Source organism: Myxine glutinosa, chromosome 3 (genome assembly GCF_964187855.1).
Source record: "Myxine glutinosa chromosome 3, kmMyxGlut1.1, whole genome shotgun sequence".
NCBI classification, from domain to species: domain Eukaryota; kingdom Metazoa; phylum Chordata; class Myxini; order Myxiniformes; family Myxinidae; genus Myxine; species Myxine glutinosa.
In genome coordinates, this window is record NC_136263.1 from 174,786,084 (window position 1) to 174,808,679 (window position 22,596).

The 22,596-nt window shown below is 48.0% G+C and overlaps 1 protein-coding gene across 1 annotated transcript in view; it reads right to left on the bottom strand.

Annotated features, from left to right (window-relative positions):
* Nucleotides 1–8,914, bottom strand: part of LOC137423049 (tenascin) — a 143,330-nt gene extending 134,416 nt beyond the window's left edge. Inside the window, exon 1 of the mRNA XM_068109823.2 lies at nucleotides 8,044–8,914. Within this exon, the coding sequence (XP_067965924.2) occupies nucleotides 8,044–8,388 (345 nt within the window). The 5' untranslated portion in view covers nucleotides 8,389–8,914. The remainder of the gene's footprint in view (nucleotides 1–8,043) is intronic.
* Nucleotides 8,915–22,596: the final 13,682 nt, after the last annotated feature.

Below are 22,596 nucleotides of genomic sequence, written 5' to 3' on the forward strand. Positions count from 1 at the left end.
CACAAGCAACATGTAGCCTCGCGATAGGGTAGTTATTTCTTAGTATTTGTGAGCTTAGTCCTTTTCCTATGTTAGTTCTGCGTTGAGTAGAGTAAGGAGAATAGGTCCTACTTCTACTGACGATACCGCCTCCTGAGCATCATGCCTCTTTGTGCTGACTTTGGTTCATTTTGGGCGAATTAACACGAGGCAGGCCAAGGAGGGTCGGGGCGGGGCCGAATGAGGGCGGCAGAGGAGCTGACGGTAAGTGCAAGCCGCCAATCAGGGCTCCGAGGGTGTGGCGGCAGCACTGCATCACAGAGCGTGGTTGGAAGGTTCGAGAGGGTTCGAGAAGGTTCGGGGCGTACAGATATAAAACCCGTTACACAAAGCCCCCAGGAGGACTAGGAGGACTCGTTGAAGAGCAGGACTGGGCACCAGCGGTTGAGAGTTGAGTTCCAGCAGCGCGGTGAGCCGAAGAGGACTCTGAGAGATACGCGAGTGGAGAAAGACGCGCATTGAACCAGGATACGCGCTAATATAAAGTGACGCTCAGTTGAGCTTGAAGCCGAGCCGCGTACAGTGCATCGAGTTACGCGAGTGATAACGGCTGTGCAACCGCCAGCCACGCTGAGAGACGCGTATTTTCCGTCCTACCTCATCGGCTGCTTTTGTTCCAGAGACGCGCGACGAGGATCCTTCCACCACCTGCTTGCCATCTTCGCGGGACGTGCTGGGACTGTGGAGAGCCGGACGGGGCCATTCCTGGACGACCACGTCGGCGCGGTTGGCCTGAACATCAACCTACCTGCAATCCCCTGTGTGGGTGTGACGGGCCCGATTCTGGGGGTTAAGAATAAGACTGACTATGTGCTACTCTGTGTCTCTGCGTCCACCGATCATTGTATATACGTGTGGGAATAATAATTAAACCTGTGTTCTTCCTTTTCCATTCGATTGTTCTCGTGATTTCCTCATTGGCTAAGCGTGGTACGAATAGACCCGCTCGAATCGGGGTCCAATAATTAACGGTAACTGCACGGACCATGTGGTACTCAATTCGCTCGGTGTACCCAAATCATACGTGGCTCGTGCGAGGCTTGCTTCCACGCTTCGGTGGCGGCGCAGGGATTTAGGTACGAGCGAGACTTGGTCCCGAAACCCTACCTTGCGTTTTGCCCGGAAGAGGCATTTCATGTCTCTCGGTTCTGCCAAGCCCAGAAAGAACAAGGGGATTAATCCCCCCTTGGTAAGGGTAAGAAGGGCGGCGGAGAACCGTAACTATATATATATAGCAAAATAATTGTATTTCTCAAGCAAATATATCTCAAGCAAAAAAAAAATTGTATTTCCATTATGGGTTTCTCAAAAGCCATAGCAATCATGCTTTATGCATAATATTTTTCTATAATAATGACATTACCTTTATCGTTAACTCCATCAATGTATTTAAGCATTTCTTCTTTTTATTAAGGAGGAATGCGGACAGTCGTGCGATTTCAGTGGCGAGGCTATCCTAAGTTGTCTTGAGGACCTTAAATCAATCCTAAGTTGTCTTGAGGACCTTAAGTCAATCCTAAGTTGTCTTGAGGACCTTAAGTCAATCCTAAGTTGTCTTGAGGACCTTAAGTCAATCCTAAGTTGTCTTGAGGACCTTAAGTCAATCCTAAGTTGTCTTGAGGACCTTAAGTCAATCCTAAGTTGTCTTGAGGACCTTAAGTCAATCCTAAGTTGTCTTGAGGACCTTAAGTCAATCCTAAGTTGTCTTGAGGACCTTAAGTCAATCCTAAGTTGTCTTGAGGACCTTAAGTCTATCTTAAGTTGTCTTGAGGACCTTAAGTCAACCGCAATTTGTCAACTGACACCACATGTAGACCAGACCAGTTGGGGCATAAATATTATCCTCTCCACAATGGTAATTAATGAACCAACTGGGTTCCATTTACAATCCAATAGTGGCATGGTAATTAAGAAACGGGCTTGGTGTAAAAAAAAAAAAGATTGGAATACAAATCCTGAAAGGTGCTGCTGCTTCAAACTGGATTTGAACCTGCAACTGTTGGGATGTGAGTATCATTATCCAAACTTTACACATGAGGATCGATTGCTGCAGTGGCATGATTGCTGCTCCTGCACCAGATCATACGACAAATGAGAGCTTTGCAGCTTTGGCCATGACAAGGATGGACGGAAAGAAAAAGTGAACGGAGCAAAGAAAAAGAGCAATGAAATTGTATCACTCCTCGCTGTATAAAGAGAGGAGAATATTTTATAAGGGCATAGAATGAGTATATCTGTAATGTTCCCATTTTAAGCAGGGTCTCCATGGGTTGGTGTGAAAAGGTGCATTTAATTTTGTAATTATTTTTAAGCAGGAATTTATTTTGTATCAGATAAATCAGACACTCCTTTATTCCATAATAGAAAAGCGTAAGAGATGTTTGACAAAATAACCAAGAGTGTCACTTTAATTGAGCCTTTTGGCAGCTCAAATGAAGAATGGAGTTCTTCAATGCAGATTTTATGTGATGCATAATTCCATTATACTGTAGCGGCTACCGCTGGGTTTTCACAATCGCCTTGCACCTATCAAGGACGCGGAGCGATCACCATGCCGGGCTCGTCCAGGACGCCCGGGCAGGCCCGCGCTCAACTTGCCAGGCCTCGGTCGGGACGCCCGGGCATGCCCGGGCATGCCCGGGCAGGCTCGCCCTCAACTTGCCAGGCCGCAGCCAGGACGCTGGGCCACGCCCCCTCTCGCCTTTCCTGGGCAAACGCTCCGGGATAATATGTATATATATTGCTGCCCGATAAACGGGCTTTTCAGAGTGCCTGAGTGTTTGGTTTGATTAAAGCAACTCGGATGAATTCCAGCTTTTTGTCGCGTCCATTCTTCCGATCGACGTGGGAGCCCCAGCTCCTTCATTGGTGACCTACCGACATGGACACGGCAGTCGCCCTTAAACTGCCTACCTTCTGGGAGGCTCACGCGGCAGTTTGGTTCGCACAGGCGGATTCCCTGTTCGCCCTGCGAGGCATCACGGCCGACGACACCCGCTTCCACCATGTGGTAGCAGCGCTCGGTTCGGCCACCGCGGCCCGCGCCCTGAGCCTCTTCGAGAGCCCGCCAGCCGCTGACAAATACGGCGCGATTAAGAAGCTTCTCCTCGACGCTTTCGCCCTCCCATCGGCGGAACGCGCACGGCGCCTGCTCGACCTGCCCGAGCTCGGCGACACGCGCCCTTCCGAGCGAATGGACTACATGCTTTCACTGCTCGGCGAGCACTCTCTGGCATTCCTGTTCCGGGAGCTGTTCCTCCGTCAGCTGCCTAACCCGGTACGCCTCGCCCTGGCAAGCACGACGATCACAGATCCCCGGGCCCTTGCCAGAGAAGCCGACAAGATCTCCGCCGCAGGACAGCGCATCGCAGCGGTGACATGGGACCCACCGCCGTCCGACGCAACACCCATGGCGCCCGAGCACCCGGCACGGTCGACGACCGAACTGCCGACGCAATTGGCGGCCGCTACACCGAGTCGACCACCTCCAGCACGATGACCGGGGCCTCCACCTGACCAAGCGTGGTGTTACTATCATGCCAGGTTCGGACAGAAGGCCCGGACATGCCGACCCCCGTGCACCTTCGGCAGGCCGGGAAACGGCCGGGCCGGCGTTCATTACCAGCCATGAGCGCCGGCCACACGGGCAACTTACTGTTCATCACGGATAAAGCGTCCGGACGGCGCTTCCTGTGCGACACCAGCGCCCAACTGAGCGTCATACCAGCCTCTGACCAGGACAGGCAATCCGCGGTTTGCGGCCCCTCCTTGGTTGCGGCCAACGGATCGACCATCCGCACCTTCGGACCGCGCAACGTCACCCTCTGCTTCGGCGGCCAACGCTTTGCTTGGACGTTTGTAACCGCAAACGTGCCCATGGCTCTGCTAGGCGCCGACTTCCTCTGCGCACACGGACTGCTGGTGGACGTCCAATGGCGTCGTTTAATCAACGCCGAAACCTTCAGCTCCCTGGTATGCACATTGAGCAGCTCCGCGCCGACCGAGCTGGCATGCGCCGTCCCGGCGGCGAACGAGTTTGCTCGCCTGCTCACGGAGTTCCCGGCCCTCACGCGGCCGACGTTTTCGGCCGTCGCAGTACGGCATGGGATCGAGCACCACATACCAACCACGGGCCCGCCGGTCTACGCCAGGGCCCGCCGCCTCGACCCAGCCAAGCTCGCCGTGGCAAAGGCCGAATTCGACGCGTTGGAGCACCTCGGCATCGTGCGGCGCTCCGATAGCGCGTGGGCCTCGCCATTGCACATCGTGCCAAAGCCGGGGGGTGGATGGCGCCCGTGTGACGACTACCGCCGTCTCAATGATGCTACCACCCCCGACAGGTACCCGATCCCGCATATCCAAGACTTCTCCGCCCGTCTGGCGGGACGGGTCATTTTTTCGAAAATTGATCTCATACGGGGATATCACCAGGTACCTGTCAGGGCGGCCGACGTCCCTAAAACGGCAGTCATCATGCCGTTCGGCTTATTCGAATTCTTGCGGATGCCGTTTGGTCTCAAGAATGCGGCTCAGGCGTTCCAGCGCTTGATGGACGGCGTGCTGCGTGACCTGCCGTTCCTTTTCGTTTACCTGGACGACATCCTCGTCGCCAGCACGTCCCGGGCCAAGCACCTCCTCCACCTCCGAACACTGTTCGGGCGCCTCAGCGAGCACGGCCTCATCGTCAACCTGGCCAAATGCCACTTCGGCACGACGGCCGTTGATTTTTTGGGCCACCACATCACCAAGAACGTGGCCGTGCCGCTGCCAACCAAGGTCGAGGCCATCACCACGTTCCCGCGTCCCCGCACCATAAAGGCCCTGCAGGAATTCCTGGGAATGGTGAATTTTTATCACCGCTTCGTGCCCCGTGCTGCTCAACTCATGCGGCCCCTCTACGAAGCCCTCCGGGGCAAGCCGGCCAAGCACGACATCGACTGGTCCGCAGCAATGGATGCGGCCTTCCAAAGCTCAAAGCGGGCCCTCGCCGACGCAACACTGCTCGCTCACCCGGTGCTCAACGCTCCCATCGCCCTCACCACGGATGCCTCCGACTACGCGGTGGGCGCCGTACATGAGCAATGGGTGAACGGGGTTTGGCAGCCACTCGCTTTTTTCAGCCGGCAGCTCCGGCCGAACGAGCTCAAATACAGCACGTTTGACCGGGAGCTCCTCGGTCTACACCTGGCCGTCCGCCATTTCCGCCACCTCCTGGAGGGCCGACCTTTCACGGCGTTCGTCGACCATAAGCCGTTGGTTTACGCCATGGCCAAGGTCACGGAGCCGTGGTCGGCCCGCCAACAGTGCCACCTCTCCGCCGTGTCGGAGTTTACCACGGACATCCGGCATGTCGCCGGCAAAAACAACGCCGTGGCCGACTGTCTTTCCCGGGCCAGCGCGAACGCGGACCACCTGGGCGTGGACTTTGCGCTTATGGCGGCGGACCAAACCACCGACACCACGGTGCAAGCCCTCCGGGCGGCGGACACGGGCCTCCGCCTGGCCGACATCCCCTTCGCGGACACTGTCCTGCTCTGCGACGTCTCCCAAGGCCAGCCTCGCCCCATCGTGCCCGTCACCTGGCAACGCCGCATCTTCGCCTCCCTCCACGGCCTTTCCCACCCGGGCCGGAAAGCTTCCCAGAAGCTGGTGTCGGCGCGATGCGTCTGGCACGGCCTTCGTCGGGACGTCCGCGATTGGACCAGCACCTGCACGGCCTGCCAACGGGCCAAGGTCCACCGACACACCCAGGCCCCGCTGGCACCTTTCACCGTGCCCGAACGACGTTTCGACCACGTCAACGTGGATCTGGTGGGCCCCCTCCCCCCGTCACGGGGGTTCACACACTCTTCTCACCATGGTGGACAGGACCACCAGGTGGCCGGAGGCCGTTCCCCTTGTCTCCACCACCACCGCCGACGTGGCGCAGGCTTTCATCGCCACCTGGGTCGCCCGCTTCGGCGCACCGGCGGACATCTCGTCAGACCGCGGACCACAGTTCACCTACGAGCTGTGGGGCACGGTCGCCCGCAACCTGGGGGTCAAGCTCCACCGTACTACGGCCTACCACCCCCAAGCAAACGGGTTGTGCGAGCGATTCCCCCGCTCCATGAAGGCCGCGCTCATGGCCGGCCTTCAAGACGGCGGTTGGGCCGACCGGCTGCCGTGGGTCCTTTTGGGCCTCCGCACGGCCCCCAAGGAGGACCTCCAGGCATCCACCGCCGAGCTTGTCTATGGCCAGGCGCTACGCGTCCCGGGCGAATTCGTGCCCGATGCTACCAGTCCGTGGTCCGCAGGTCACCAGCGCTCGGACCTCCAGGAGGCCGCCCGACGGTTTGCCCCCGTGCCAACATCCCACCACGGTGACCCCCAGTCCTACGTCCCCCCAGCACTTCGCACAGTGGAGTATGTTTTTGTGCGTCACGACGCACATCGGGGGCCACTTCGGCCGCCGTACGACGGGCCCTTCTGGGTGCTGCGACGGGACGACAAGTCGTTCGTCATCGACATCGGCGGCAGGTCGGACCGGATTGCGGTGGACCGCCTCAAGCCGGCACACGTGGACGTCGACCACCCACCAAGGGTGGCCCTTCCGCCGCGGCGAGGCCGCCCCCCGTCCACGGTGCCCCCCACTCGACCGCCCACCACCACACCGGACCCCCTCCCACGACCCGCCAGGGGTCGCTTCGGCCGTGTCATCAGGACCCCCCTCAAATTGACCCTGCCGGTGCAAGTCGATTCTGGGGGGACATGTGTAGCGGCTACCGCTGGGTTTTCACAATCGCCTTGCACCTATCAAGGACGCGGAGCGATCACCATGCCGGGCTCGTCCAGGACGCCCGGGCAGGCTCGCCCTCAACTTGCCAGGCCGCAGCCAGGACGCTGGGCCACGCCCCCTCTCGCCTTTCCTGGGCAAACGCTCCGGGATAATATGTATATATATTGCTGCCCGATAAACGGGCTTTTCAGAGTGCCTGAGTGTTTGGTTTGATTAAAGCAACTCGGATGAATTCCAGCTTTTTGTCGCGTCCATTCTTCCGATCGACGTGGGAGCCCCAGCTCCTTCAATACTGTATATAGTACCAGCAGGTGTACGCAGCGTTGCCCGGTGCTGTTCTAATCCTGTTGGCATTTTAAATAAATCTATTTTCTTTTCTGTTTTTTGTTGGGGCCCAAAATACTTCCCTGCACTCACTAAGGAATGCGGTCGGGGATCATTTATTACTACCTTTTACATCGTTTCAAAAAATTTAGGCACTACAGAGCGATGAAAAAAAAATGCAACTTTGTTTTCAAAAATTACAAAACCATTTCTTCCCTAAAAACTTTGATTTCTTCTTCAACCCCCAACTCACTGATGAACATCTGAAAGTTTGATGAAGATCTGTTTGCCCATCTCTGAAAAAAATGGGGATGCAGACACATGCACAGACAGACGAACATCTCTCTTGGAGTACAGATTAGATTCCGCTGTCTTGGCCAGATTTCCACAACAAAAGATACTTTAATATATTTTGTTGTTTCATCAACTTAAAATTATTTGTCAGTTGAAATTTCTGTTTTACTTGATTTATTTTCAAAACATTTCAATAACTTACTTAAGATAACTTTCTGTCTAGAGTAGGGTAGACTATACTGGCCATTGTGGTAAATTGCGAGGTCTAATTGTGAGGTCTAAGTGTTGAGTCTCGTCTAAAGTAGCCAAAAATAAGTCTGATATTATCATTGACTCCATGGTGCAATGTGCTACTGTCATATGCTTAAATTATACTTGTTGCCAAGTCCGATCTTGGCCTCGGCCCACAATACTCTGAATAGCACCAGCTGCCACTGAAATTCCAGGAAAAAGCAACCGTGCCCATGCAGGTTGTGTCGATCCCTCTCCTGAGCGCTAAAGCTCAATGTACACAGCAACACAGGTTTGTCTATGACAATGAGTACAACAATTGACAGTAACTTAGGGCATAATGAATCATTAGCAACCACTTCCCCCCCTCCTCTTACCTGCATTCCATCTTTACTCTGAGAGCAACATTTATCGGGGGCGAATTTCACGTGATGTGAAAACACCATGCTCTGGCCTCCAGGCTCACGAGCCTCAATGTCCTCATGCTCCATCCCAGTGTTTACACGTAACTTGTGTCCTTCACTGCCTTGCGGTTCGTCACCCTGCATTTCGTGCACGTGCCGATCCTTCTCGGCAGAACACCGCTCGCATTCTCCCAATTTGATGTTGTAGACATGGTTGTAGACGGTAGGACTTTGGGGCACAGTCTCACCATGTCCTTCAGACGTCTGGCTCACCATGCACAGGAGCAATGCCAGAAAAAGGCAACCCCAGTAGGCCATGGCAACTGTCTTTCAAGAACCGAATTGTTTTTATTCCAGTAATCACAGATGCAGATGCGACTTTTGCTGAGTTGATTAGAAACCAAGGAGGTTCGAGTTGACTTTCACCCGTCCGTCACTCACCATCCAATTTTCGGTTTCGAACTCTGTCCTTCTTTACGTAATCTTCCTCACTTGAAACAATCCTTATCAGGTTTTTTCCTGTTGTTCAGATCAGCTGCAGCATGGTTGCTCTGTATTTATTTATTTTTCTTCACTCCTCTGTGTTTTGCTCTGCTCTGATGTATATCTCTAACTTCACCTGTATGCCTTTAAAACTTTCTCCAATTGCTTTTTTTTCTCAATTATCTCCTGTCTGTTTCAGCTTCAACTGCCTGAAATGACTTTTTTTCGTTTCACTTAATTTCTTCTACAGTCACCTCTGCCAACAGTTTTCTATGTCTGACTGCACACTGCCACTGATTCTGCCGCTGTAACAACTCCCAACAGAACCCTTGATGTGAAAGCCTCCTATCTCCACCCCTGTGCCGGACAGGGCGTGGGGACAGACAAAGTCTATGACGTGGGCGAACAGGGGAGGTCAACCAACGGAGGGGCAGGGCTGGGAGACAGAGGTTTGGAATCCGTAACTTAACATTCCTGTGGTCTGCAGTTAATACATTATTCTCTCACTGTCTTGGACTGAGTGATGTTTTTTCTCTCATTCTGAAATGTCACTTTGTTGCACAATAATGAATTGAGAATATAGAAATATATAAATAAATTATTATGGGCAACAATCAACCATGCTCATTTTTTATTTACATTTCGTTGTCTTAACTAAGACGATACAACATTCCATTCATTCAGCCAATGTTTAACATTCACAATTTACGTACATATTCAATTTGTGTGGTTTATAGTCACTAGCTGGAAGTCTGTGGTAAAATACCACGATAGAAAAATGAAAAAGGATGCCTTTTATTCTTGCTCTTATTGAAAAAGCTAAAAAAACAAAAACCTTTCTTGACAGCAAAGATATCCCAGCACATCCTCAGTTCACATTGGTACTTTAGTTCATTTTACACCATTAAAGTACCAATACTCTGTTCATATTGGAACCTCATTCATTTTACACAATGAAAGTATCGATCATTGGTTCATATTGGTACCTTAGTTCATTTTACCCAATTAAAGTACCGATCCTCAGTTCATATTGGTACCTTAGTTCATTTTACCCAATTAAAGTACCGATCCTCAGTTCATATCGGTATCTTAGATCATTTTACACAATGAAAGTACCAATCATTGATTAAAATTGGGACCTTAGTTCATTTTACACAATTAAAGTACCGATCCTGGGTTCATTTCACACAATTAAAGTACCGATCCTGGGTTCATATTGGTACCTCAGTTCATTTCACACAATGAATGTCCCGATCCTGGGTTCATAATGGTTGGTACCTGAGTTCTTTTTACACAATTAAAGTACCAATCCTGGATTCATTTTCATATTGCATTACAAAATCTCCCTACCCGGGGAAGGGGGGGAGTGTACCTCCTTCTCACCTCTCAGACCCTCCTCCACTCTCCAACCTCCCTCCCAGACCTCTTCCTCTCCCGCTAGACCCTAATACTGCACCCTGGACCGTCACCCCATGCTCCCACACCTCTACCCCTCCAAAACCGTCAATCCCCACACCTTGTCTGCTCGCACACCTCGGAGACCTCCCTCCTCCCCCCCCAACCCCCCACACCTTATCTGTCCACCCACACACTATCTGTCATCTTCATCGCATCACGGGTCTTTTCCATCCTCACGCATTTTCTCCTCTCAACGTTGGCAACCATGTAAACAGCTTAATCAGGGATGAATAGTGTCCGCATGGATAGCACCCGACGTCCGGTGCGGTTATTTCCCGGCATAGAACTGCCATTTATATTTATACAGTGCCTATAGAAAGTCTACACCCCCTTTCAAATTTTTCACCTTTTGTTGCCTTATAGTCTGGATTAAAATGCATTAAATCAGACTTTTTCCACCTTTATTTACACATCGTAACCCACAACTTCCAAGTGAAAAACAAATTCTACAAACTTCAGAAAATTAATCTAAAATACAAAACTAGAATATTGTTACATTTGTGGGGGTAGGGATACTTTAGTCAAGGTAGATTTGTATAGGTAGGTGCTCCGAATATCGTGTAGAAGCCTTGATGTAATTAGTACTTGTTTAGACTGTATGTTCGGATTAAGCTTGTATATTCGTCCCCATCACGAGGGGGCGGGGAATGTTAATTAGCTCAGGGATTATGTTAATTAATTCCTTGTACGTTGTTCCCTCTGTGATTATCCCTATGTCCCTTATGGCACCGCATGAGATACAAGCTAGAATCGCGCATTTAATGGCACTCAAAAATAAAACATTCTGGAAGCAGGACATTGAGCGCTATGGCTGATAACACCAACTTGGATAGCAACATCGAAGCAGGCAGGTCCGTGGGGTCACGCCCCGAAGACCAGTGATTGGTTAGAGGTAGCGCTCGGCGCTAGGGGATTGGTGGAAGGATGACGGCAGCGAGAACGTTCTGGAGCGGGCGGGTTGGCACGGACAGGTTGGATTAGGATGACGATGACGTCAGGGGCTGGATTATAAAAGACTGGTGATCCTAACATCGGCTCTCGGTTGCTGGATCGTGGATGTCTTTCTCCTGGCTGGATGGTGGATTGAACGGCCGTCTCCTCGTCTTGGCATCGCTTGCTGGGCTTGGTTCATTGTCTCTCGGCTATGCCGTGGACGGATTCTCTCCTGTTCGTGATTCATTCACTGGCTCCTGGGGGAACGAATAGTTTGTGGATTCGTTCTTGGTTTCGCTCCTGGTTTTGTGCGTCGGCACCAGCGGGATAGTTCATTTCCTCTGCAATATCGAACGGCCGGAGTTTCGAGTGCTCCGGTGCGGGAATATCTGGAGGGTGGTTTGCTCGGAAGAACGACACACAACTAGGAAAGATGGGTCTGGCAGAGGCCGACTTTTTCAGTCACAAGTTGGTGCCAACCGGCGTGCATTTCCCATGTAGGGACACGGGGCCTGGATGACTCGTGACGGGGGTTCAAGCCGAGCAAATAAATCTAAATGCCAACCACACACTTTCATTTTATATAACATTTATTTTATCCTTCGTCTGTCTTTGTGTCTGGTTGTGGGGACATCCCATTTAGGAATTTAGTTTATCGTGCGTTTCTTTGTTAGCGGCATTAATTTTAATAAACCTGTTTCCTTTTGTACATTTCTCGTGCGAGTTATTTTCCATAGGTTTGAGGACTGCCGGTGGGATCCGTGCAGGAAAGTGCTCTTCAGCATCCTACTCCTCCTCCTTCCCCCATTCCCTCTCCCCACCCCCAGCATGTATTAACTCTGCCATACATTTGAACTGAACGCTTCGGAGTAACAGCTTGTTTGGCTATCCCTTCCTTGGAAAGATTTTAATCGCCAGGAACGCATCATTTGGTGTTAGGAGTGTAGGATTCGAACCTAGCGGGCATCTTGGGTTCGAGGGTTGTGAGTTTTACACTGGCTGAGGGCAAATTGCGCTCAGCTTTCGGTATTTCGGTATTTTTAACGATTGTCTTTCCCTCGTAGAGGGGGAGGTAATCATAGCATGGGTGGCGCCAGCGGTGGATCCAGGGGGTCCATGGACCACCCGTCGGGGAGGCCTGTACCACCCGTCGGGGACAAGCCAAATAATTTGGCGGGGAAGAAGTCATAATAAATAGTTAATTTTTGTCATAAATCGTATTCCCCAACAAGATAGAAACACCAGATCGGGACAAATTCGGATTCCCCGACATAACATGTTACATGTACTCGGGTCACATCGATCGATCTTCAAGTTTGATGACAGTTATTACGTCACATCCACCCAATTTAATTAGACGCACATGGGATGCGCCACACGCGCGTTTCTTGTCTTATTCGTTGGGCAACATGGCGAAATCATCACGACATAAAGTTCGTTGCTTAGAACCGGGGTGTGAAGAGGTTTTCGATGATGACTACACGAGAATCGGCGTACCACCTGTCGGGAAGACTTGTACCACCTGTCGGGCAAAACCTGGAGCCACCACTGAATCATAGTACCTGGGTGTAAAATTTTGTTGCAGTAAATTGGCTTACGAAGCGCAACATCGCGTTTTCGAAAAATTTAAATTGATTTTTTTTTGTTCCTGAGGTAAAAATATGCGCATGGGGACCTACTTTCTCACCGGGGATGGCGGAAGCGAGTGAGATGGCCATGCGGGGTTAGGGATGCTGAAGACTATGGAAGTGAGCCGGGGATAGAGGGGTATGAGAATAGAGTTGGAACTTCCCCCGTCCTGAGCATTGGTCCACTCCCCCCTCCCCCAAGGGGGAGCCGGGAGCAATGGGAACATGGCCGATGGATTTCCAGGCCATGTGCAATTTGATAATGGGAATGAATGACAAAATGGATGAACAAAAGAGGGATATGAAGGAAATGAGGGGGATAATAAGAAGAGGTACTGAGCGATTGGGAAACATAATAGATGGACAATTCCCAAATGGATACCCAGTTGGAGGGGAAATGTTTTGTTAAAGATGGGCTGAGTGAACAAATTAATGCTCAGAATAAGCATGGGGAATGATTGAGTGACAAAACTGATAGAATGGAGGGAAGGAACGAACGATTGGAAGGACAAATTGAGGGAATAACACAAGATCTGGGGGCAGAAGAGGATGAAGAGATTGCATTGGAAATTGAAGAGGATGAGACCCAGGCTGACACCAATGGGGCAGAGGAGAGGCCATGGGTGGCAGAATTTGAATCAAAACGGGGGGGAATTAACAGTGGGAATGGAAGAGTGTGAGACCCAAGCTGATGCGCTTCGGTCACAGGAGAGGTCAAACTTAAATGTGGAATTCTTGGAAGCAAATGGGGAATGTTTGGAGGTAAATGGGGAGTGTCTACAGGTAAATGGGGGAAACTCAAATTTAAATAGGGATTGTTTGGCTGAGGAAGACCTGGAAAGCTGTCGGGCTGGTGTGGATGTCACAATTCAACAACAGGGGGAGGAATTTGGAACTGTGCAGCACCAGGGTGGTTGTGCGGAGCAACAGGGGGTAAAAATGTTGGAGATCCGTGTCACGGAACCGGACCGGGTGTGTATAAATGAAGGCCTGTTGGGGTTGGAATTGAAAGATGATGATAATGTGAATGAATTTGGACCGGAGCGGCTGGACACCTGTAACAATACCATCAAGGAAAATGTTGCTCAGATCCAACAGGGTCTGGAGGATGAGGTGAGTCAGCCCGTTGATGAGGTTAAAGTGACCGAGGGGACTCTCACCACGAAACATAATCGGGTACAAGAGGCTCCGAAATTGGATACCCAGCAGGGGTGGTGTTTTGGCTCTGAGCTGGATTTGGACATTGAAGAGTCGGGAGATAGAGCCTCTGAAGAACTGGTCCCCGTAGGGAATTTGAACAGCTGCAGGGAGGGGCAGAACAACCCGAGGAAGGGGTTGTCACCTGCAGCTGCGGTGGTTGGACACACGAGGCTAAAATTTAAAAAAGAAAATCTAAATTTAAATTGCATTGGGAATTTGATTTGGAGCAGCCGTGGTGGGAGTTGGTCCCCAGGCAGCAGAATTTGGACTGGGAGAGGACAGTGGGGTCAGCCTCGGGGAAAATTTGCCCCTTTAAAAATTGTATTATGCCAGCCAGCTGGGGGGCTGTGCTGGTGAGATTTGGATGTGGGGTCCGACCATGGGAGTCGTGGTATGATATGAGCCCCACGGGGGGGTCTGATGGAGTGTGGCGTCCCTTGTCCATCAGGGCGCTGCCCGAGCATGTGTCTTTTGTTGAAAATTGCTAATAGTTTAAAATTGCTAGACTGGCACAGTTGGGATAAAATTGCTCTTCTTGGACAGTTTGGTTAAAATTACTATTTTGGCACAGTTAGTTGAAAATTGCTATTCTGGCACAGTGAATTGAAAATTGCTATTATTTCACAGTTGGGTTAAAATTGCTATTCTGGCACAGTTTGGTTAAAATTGCTATTCTGGCACAGTTAATTGAAAATTGCTATTATTTCACAGTTGGGTTAAAATTGCTATTCTGGCACAGTTGAGTTAACATTTCCCTTCTTGCACAGTTTAGTTAAAATTGATATTCTGGCACAGTTACACAGTTTTTCAGAATCATTGGAATCTCCCGCGATGAAGCTAACTCCAAGGGCCTCTCACTCACTCACCGCAGGCAGGTTGGTGGTCTTTCCGTCTTCTACCTCTCTGGCCTTGCACCCCCAGCTCTCTCTGGGCTCTGTCCCGCAAATATTCCTACAGGTCGCACAAGATCTACCTGCAACCCTGTTATGGTTAAACTGCCAAAATCAAGACTCTCTGCTCACCTTCACTCCTTCATTCCTCTTTTCTCCCGCCTCTGGAACAAACTCCCTCACTCTCTTCAATCCCACTCCACCCTCCAGGTCTTTAAAACAGCTGTTCACCACCATCTCTTATCTTCCCCCATCCAAAACCTTGATCTTTTCTACCCCCGCTAATTTCACCCCAATTCCACTTTTTTGAAATACCAACTTCTGTACTGGAAGTCCTTGGTGTCCTTGTATTTTATACTTCTCCCACCCACCCCCCCCCCCCCTTTCCACGCCTCCTCCCCCCAAGCCCTCTCCCTCCCACACATCTCCCTGCTCTCAAATGTTGTGTGCTCTCAAGTGTTTGTGTGCTTCCCCTTCTCTCCCCATCTTGTCTTCTGCTCCCTCTTTTTATATATTTTGTTTGTCTGGTTGATTTGTTTGTGAAGTAAATGTCAGCTCTTTCACGAGTCTCGATTCAGTATACCAAAAATAAAAAAAATAAAAAAGTTATGTTAAAATTGCTATTATTGCACAGTTGGGTTAAAATTGCTATTCTGGCACAGTTATGTTAAAATTGCTAAACTGGCACAGTTATGTTAAAATTGCTATTCTGGCACAGTTAGGTTAAAATTGCTATTCTGGCACAGTTATGTTAAAATTGCTAAACTGGCACAGTTATGTTAAAATTGCTATTCTGGCACAGTTAGGTTAAAATTGCTATACTGGCACAGTTAGGTTAAAATTGCTATAATGGCACAGTTATGTTAAAATTGCTAAACTTGCACAGTTATGTTAAAATTGATATTCTGGCACAGTTAGGTTAAAATTGCTATACTGGCACAGTTAGGTTAAAATTGCTATTCTGGCACAGTTAGGTTAAAATTGCTATAATGGCACAGTTATGTTAAAATTGCTAAACTTGCACAGTTATGTTAAAATTGCTATTCTGGCACAGTTAGGTTAAAATTGCTATACTGGCACAGTTAAGTTAAAATTGCTATAATGGCACAGTTATGTTAAAATTGCAAAACTTGCACAGCTATGTTAAAATTGCTATTCTGGCACAGTTAGGTTAAAATTTCTATACTGGCACAGTTAGGTTAAAATTGCTATTCTGGCACAGTTAGTTGAAAATTGCTATTCTGGCACAGTTATGTTAAAATTGCTATACTGGCACAGTTATGTTAAAATTGCTATTCTGGCACAGTTTTTTTTTTTTTTGTACACAGGGTCGAGGCTCGTGAAAGAGCTAACATTTATCAAACAAACAAATCAAACAAACAAGTAAACAAAGTATATAAAAATGGGAGCAGTCGACAAGATGGGGAGAGAAGGGGAGGAAGCACACAAACACAACATTTGAGGGCAGGGATATCGGGAGATGTGTGGGAGGCAGAGGGCCTGGGGGGAGGCAGGATAGGTACAAAATGCAAGGACACCAAGGACTTCCAGGAAAGAAGACAAAAGTCACCTCAAAAAAGTGGATTTGGGGTGAAATTAGCGGGGGTAGAAAAGATCAAGGTTTTGGATTGGGGAAGATAAGAGATGGTGGGGAACAGCCGTTTTAAAGACCTGGAGGGAGGAGTGGGATTGAAGAGAGTGAGGGAGTTTGTTCCAGAGGCGGGAGAAAAGAGGAATGAAGGAGTGAAGGTGAGCAGAGAGTCTTGATTTTGGCAGTTTAACCATAAGAGGGTTGCAGGCAGATCTTGTGCGACCTGCAGGAATATTTGGGGGACAGAGCCCAGAGAGAGCTGGGGGAGCAAGGCCGGAGAGGAGTCGGTAGAAGACGGAAAGACCACCAACCTGCCTGCGGTGAGTAAGTGAAAGGCCCTCGGAGATAGCGTCATCGCAGGAGATTCCAATGATTCTGAACGCTTTGGTTTCAACAGCGTGAAGACGAGCTAGGTGTGAGGCAGGAGCACCAGCCCAGAGGGGAGAGCAGTATTCCATTGAGCTGCGGATGAAAGCCTTGTATGTGGTGAGGAGCTCAGGTGTGCCAAGGAAGGACTTCGCCCCACGGAGGATGCCCAGTCGGCGACTGGCTTTGGAGGCCAGCTTGGAAATGTGGTTTTCCCAGGAAAGATCATGGCAGATAGTGAGACCCAAAAGCTTGAGTGACAGAACTTCTTGGAGAGGATTATTCAGGAAGTAGATGGGAGGGTTGTCCAGTCGGTCTTTTCAGAGAGACATCATAAGAGTGTGAGATTTGTCAGGATTGAAAGACATGTTCCACTTGTTTGCCCAGTCTGTGATTTTGTCCAGGTCTGCAGAGAGTAAGGAGGCTGCAGACTGCCGATCTGAGGGATGAGGAATGGAGCGGCAGAGAGTGGAGTCATCAGCAAAGAGATAGAGAGGATTTTCAAGAGAGTCAGAGAGATCATTGATGAAGACCAGAAAAAGCACAGGGCCCAGAACACTGCCTTGGGGAACTCCAGCCTGAACAGGAAGAGGAGATGAGAGAACCCCATTCAGGGCCACACGTTGACTATGACGAGAGAGGAAGTCCGCCAGCCACACGTGGAGATTTCCATGGATACCAAAGGAGGAGAGTTTGGTGAGCAGAGCGGGGTGCCAGACCGTATCGAAGGCACGTGATATGTCGAGGGAGACAGCTCTAATTTCCTGTTTGGCATTGAGGACCTCCATCCATTGTTGAGACAGCTGAAGCAGCATATCCAGAGTAGAGTGACCTGGTCTGAAACCAAATTGATGATCAGAGATCAAGCCATTGGAGAAGAGGAAAGATTTCTTATCTGAAGCAATGATGGATTCCATGACTTTGCTGATAATTGGGAGAAGGCTGATTGGTCTGTAGTTGCAAGGATCTGTTTTTGCACCTTTTTTGTGCAAAGCGGTGATGTTGGCTGATTTCCAAGCAGATGGCAGTTGACCTTGAGCAAAAGAGAGGGTGAAGAGAACAGAGAGAGGGAGTGAAAGAGTGGAAGAACAGGATTTTAGGACCCGTGGGCTGATGCCGTCAGGTCCAGTTGCAGAATCAGAGTCGGGGGTTGACAGAAACTTTTCCACCTTGTCAGGAGGAAAGGACATGGAGTCCAGGAGCAGCAGGGTATGACTGGGTATGGTGGGTACAGAGAGGGATGGGTTTGGGACACAAGATTTAGAGGCAAACACAGAGTTGAGGCATTCAGCTTTTTCACATGCGGAGTCAGCTGTGTAGCCGTTTGAGGTAAGGGAGGGGATGGAGGGGGAACAAACACCAGAAACAGATTTGACCAGACGCCACCAGGTTTTGGAAGAGGGGGACAGATAAGAGAGTTCGGTCTTGAGAATGGAGAGATATTGTTTCCTGGCTCTCCTGAGGGTGGACACACACTTGTTTCGGGCTTTGTGAAAGGAAATGAGATTTCCTTCCGTTGGATTTGCTTTCCAGGAGATGAAGGCAAGTTGTTTCTTGGCAACAGCCTCACCACAAGATTCCGTGTACCATGGACGGGAGGAAGGGTGTGACAACTGAAGACGAGATGGAATTAATCTGTGCATGAGAGAGAGCAATTTACTTTGGAAGAATTCCCAGGATGAGTTGATGTCAGAGGTGGTAGAGATGGGAGACCAGACCAGATGATTGATGGCTGCTTGAAGACCGTGCCAGTTGGCCTGAGTGAAATGCCAGACTCGTCAACGCTGAGGAGGCTCCCTGAGAATGGTCAGAGATGTCCACTTTAACAAGCACATGATCAGATGAGCCGATTGGAGCAGAAGAAGAGCAGCAGACATTTTCAGGGAAGTTAGTCATAACCAAGTCCAGAAGAGAAGATGCTCCGTTGACTGAGATCCGGGTCGGGAAATTGACAGATTGTGTCAGTCCCAGTGAGTCGCAGAAGTCCTTTGCTGAGGAGCCATGACTGGTGAGAGAGGTAGCCACACCCAGCCAACTCGCATGGTGACAATTGATATCACCACATATGAGGAAGAGAGAGTTAGGATGAGTAGACAGAAGTTGGTCCATATTATCAGACAGCGAGATGTCGATGGAGTCATCACTGTTTGGTGGACGGTACAACACACATATGAACAAGAGGTGGGAGCGAAGGGGAAGCCGTAGCCAGAGGTATTCCTGGGGGTGAGGTGGAGAGAGTGCAGTGCAGGGCGAGTGAGGAAGAGAGTTTTTGATAAAGATAGCAACCCCACCTCCAGGACGAGGCTCAGGTCTATCATACCGGAGGAGGGAGTAACCCGGGAAAGATACTAAGGAATCAGAGACATCATAAAGGAGGAAAGTTTCTGTTAAGCAGGTCACGTCTGGTTTGACAGAAGCAACCTGTATGGAGAGATCAGATGAGTTTGTTACGAAGGCCCCGGATGTTTGAGGTCCATACCATTAATGAAGATGAAGGGGGAGCATCGGATACAGAACAGGGGGGAGGAGGGGTAGGGTAAGATGTGGAAGAGGTGGAAGAGGTAGGGAGAGCTGTTGAAGGTGTGTCAGAGATTTCAGAATAGCTCGGAGAAAGGGAAGGATGGGGCAGACAAAAGGTTTGATGGTGATTGAGTGAGGCACAATGAGGTGTTATTTGAGGAGGGGTAAGAGCGAGGCAGAAGGTTGGGGGAGATGGAGGTGAGAGTTGGAAGAGGGAAGAAGTGGGGAGGACGTTTTGAGGAGGGGGGGTGAGAGGGGGGAAATTGAGAAGAAATGAGGGTGGGGAGATTTGAATGGGAGGGGTGAGGGGGGAGTTTAGGAGGGAAGGGACAAGGGGAGGGATTTGAAAGGGATGGGATATGGGGGAGATTTGGAGGGGAGGCGTGAGGGGGGAGTCAAGGAGGGGAGGGGCGAGGGGGAGTCTTGGAGGGGAGGGGTGTGGGGGAGTCTTGGAGGGGAGGGGTGTGGGGGGAGTTTAGGAGAGAAGGGGAAATGGGGGAGATTTGAAAGGGATGGGTGATGGGGAGGATTAGGAGGGGAGTGGCAAGGGGGAAGATTTGGAGGGGAGGGGTGATGGGGAAGATTTGGATGGGAGGGGTTATGGGGAAGATTTGGAGGGGAGGGGTGAGATTGGATTTTAGAAAGTGTATGATTAATGGGAAACGAACATTTATTGCAAAATGAGTTTCTTGTGACCTTCGAGTCAAAAATACGTTTAAGGACGCTGGAGGGAGGATGGAGTGCAGGAGAGTTTAGGGAATGTAGAAAAAAGGCACTATAAGAGATGGAATTTTTTTTGGGATGGATAGATTTGGTGAGCAAGTCGAAAGCAGCCTTTTAAAGAAGAAGAAGAAAAAGGTGTTATAATATATGACGGAATACAGAACTTGAGGGGAAAGTGCAAACATTATAAGGTTAATAACAGTGAACGTTAACAGTGAACAGTAATAACTGTTATTACAGTAATAACAGTGAACGTCGTTCGAAGAACGAACGAACGAATAAGAACGAATAAACGAATGAGAATTGTTAAAATTGCTATACTGGCAGTTATGTTAAAATTGCTATACTGGCACAGTTATGTTAAAATTGCTATTCTGGCACAGTTATGTTAAAATTGCTATACTGGCACAGTTATGTTAAAATTGCTATTCTGGCACAGTTATGTTAAAATTGCTATACTGGCACAGTTATGTTAAAATTGCTATACTGGCACAGTTATGTTAAAATTGCTATACTGACACAGTTATGTTAAAATTGCTATTCTGGCACAGTTATGTTAAAATTGCTATTCTGGCACAGTTATGTTAAAATTGCTATAATGGTACAGTTATGTTAAAATTGCTATTCTGGCACAGTTATGTTAAAATTGCTATAATGGCACAGTTATGTTAAAATTGCTATTCTGGCACAGTTATGTTAAAATTGCTATTCTGGCACAGTTATGTTAAAATTGCTATAATGGCACAGTTATGTTAAAATTGCTATTCTGGCACAGTTAGGTTAAAATTGTGATTCTGGCACAGTTATGTTAAAATTGCTATACTGGCACAGTTATGTTAAAATTGCTATTATTGCACAGTTATGTTAAAATTGCTATACTGGCACAGTTATGTTAAAATTGCTATACTGGCACAGTTATGTTAAAATTGCTATTATTGCACAGTTAGGTTAAAATTGCTATACTGGCACAGTTATGTTAAAATTGCTATTCTGGCACAGTTAGGTTAAAATTGCTATACTGGCACAGTTATGTTAAAATTGCTACTATTGCACAGTTCGGTTAAAATTTCTATTCTGGTACAGTTAGGTTAAAATTGCTATTATTGCACAGTTAGGTTAAAATTGCTATACTGGCACAGTTATGTTAAAATTGCTATTATTGCACAGTTAGGTTAAAATTGCTATACTGGCACAGTTATGTTAAAATTGCTACTATTGCACAGTTCGGTTAAAATTGCTATTCTGGCACAGTTAGGCTAAAATTGCTATACTGGCACAGTTATGTTAAAATTTCTATTATTGTACAGTTATGTTAAAATTGCTATACTGGCACAGTTATGTTAAAATTTCTATTATTGTACAGTGATGTTAAAATTGCTATACTGGCACAGTTAGGCTAAAATTGCTATACTGGCACAGTTATGTTAAAATTGCTATTATTGCACAGTTATGTTAAAATTGCTATACTGGCACAGTTATGTTAAAATTGCTATACTGGCACAGTTATGTTAAAATTGCTATTCTGGCACAGTTATGTTAAAATTGCTATAATGGCACAGTTATGTTAAAATTGCAATTCTGGCACAGTTATGTTAAAATTGCGATTCCGGCGCAGTTAGGTTAAAATTGTGATTCTGGCACAGTTAGGTTAAAATTGCGATTCTGTCACAGTTATGTTAAAATTGCTATTCTGGCACAGTTATGTTAAAATTGCTATAATGGCACAGTTATGTTAAAATTGCTATTCTGGCACAGTTATGTTAAAATTGCTATTCTGGCACAGTTATGTTAAAATTGCTATAATGGCACAGTTATGTTAAAATTGCTATTCTGGCACAGTTAGGTTAAAATTGCGATTCTGGCACAGTTATGTTAAAATTGCTATACTGGCACAGTTATGTTAAAATTGCTATTATTGCACAGTTATGTTAAAATTGCTATACTGGCACAGTTATGTTAAAATTGCTATACTGGCACAGTTATGTTAAAATTGCTATTATTGCACAGTTAGGTTAAAATTGCTACACTGGCACAGTTATGTTAAAATTGCTGCTATTGCACAGTTCGGTTAAAATTTCTATTCTGGTACAGTTAGGTTAAAATTGCTATTATTGCACAGTTAGGTTAAAATTGCTATACTGGCACAGTTATGTTAAAATTGCTATTATTGCACAGTTAGGTTAAAATTGCTATCCTGGCACAGTTATGTTAAAATTGCTACTATTGCACAATTCGGTTAAAATTGCTATTCTGGCACAGTTAGGCTAAAATTGCTATACTGGCACAGTTATGTTAAAATTTATATTATTGCACAGTTATGTTAAAATTGCTATACTGGCACAGTTAGGCTAAAATTGCTATACTGGCACAGTTATGTTAAAATTGCTATTATTGCACATTTATGTTAAAATTGCTATACTGGCACAGTTATGTTAAAATTGCTATACTGGCACAGTTATGTTAAAATTGCTATTCTGGCACAGTTATGTTAAAATTGCTATAATGGCACAGTTATGTTAAAATTGCAATTCTGGCACAGTTATGTTAAAATTGCGATTCCGGCGCAGTTAGGTTAAAATTGTGATTCTGGCACAGTTAGGTTAAAATTGCGATTCTGTCACAGTTATGTTAAAATTGCTATTCTGGCACAGTTATGTTAAAATTGCTATAATGGCACAGTTATGTTAAAATTGCGATTCTGGCACAGTTATGTTAAAATTGCTATACTGGCACA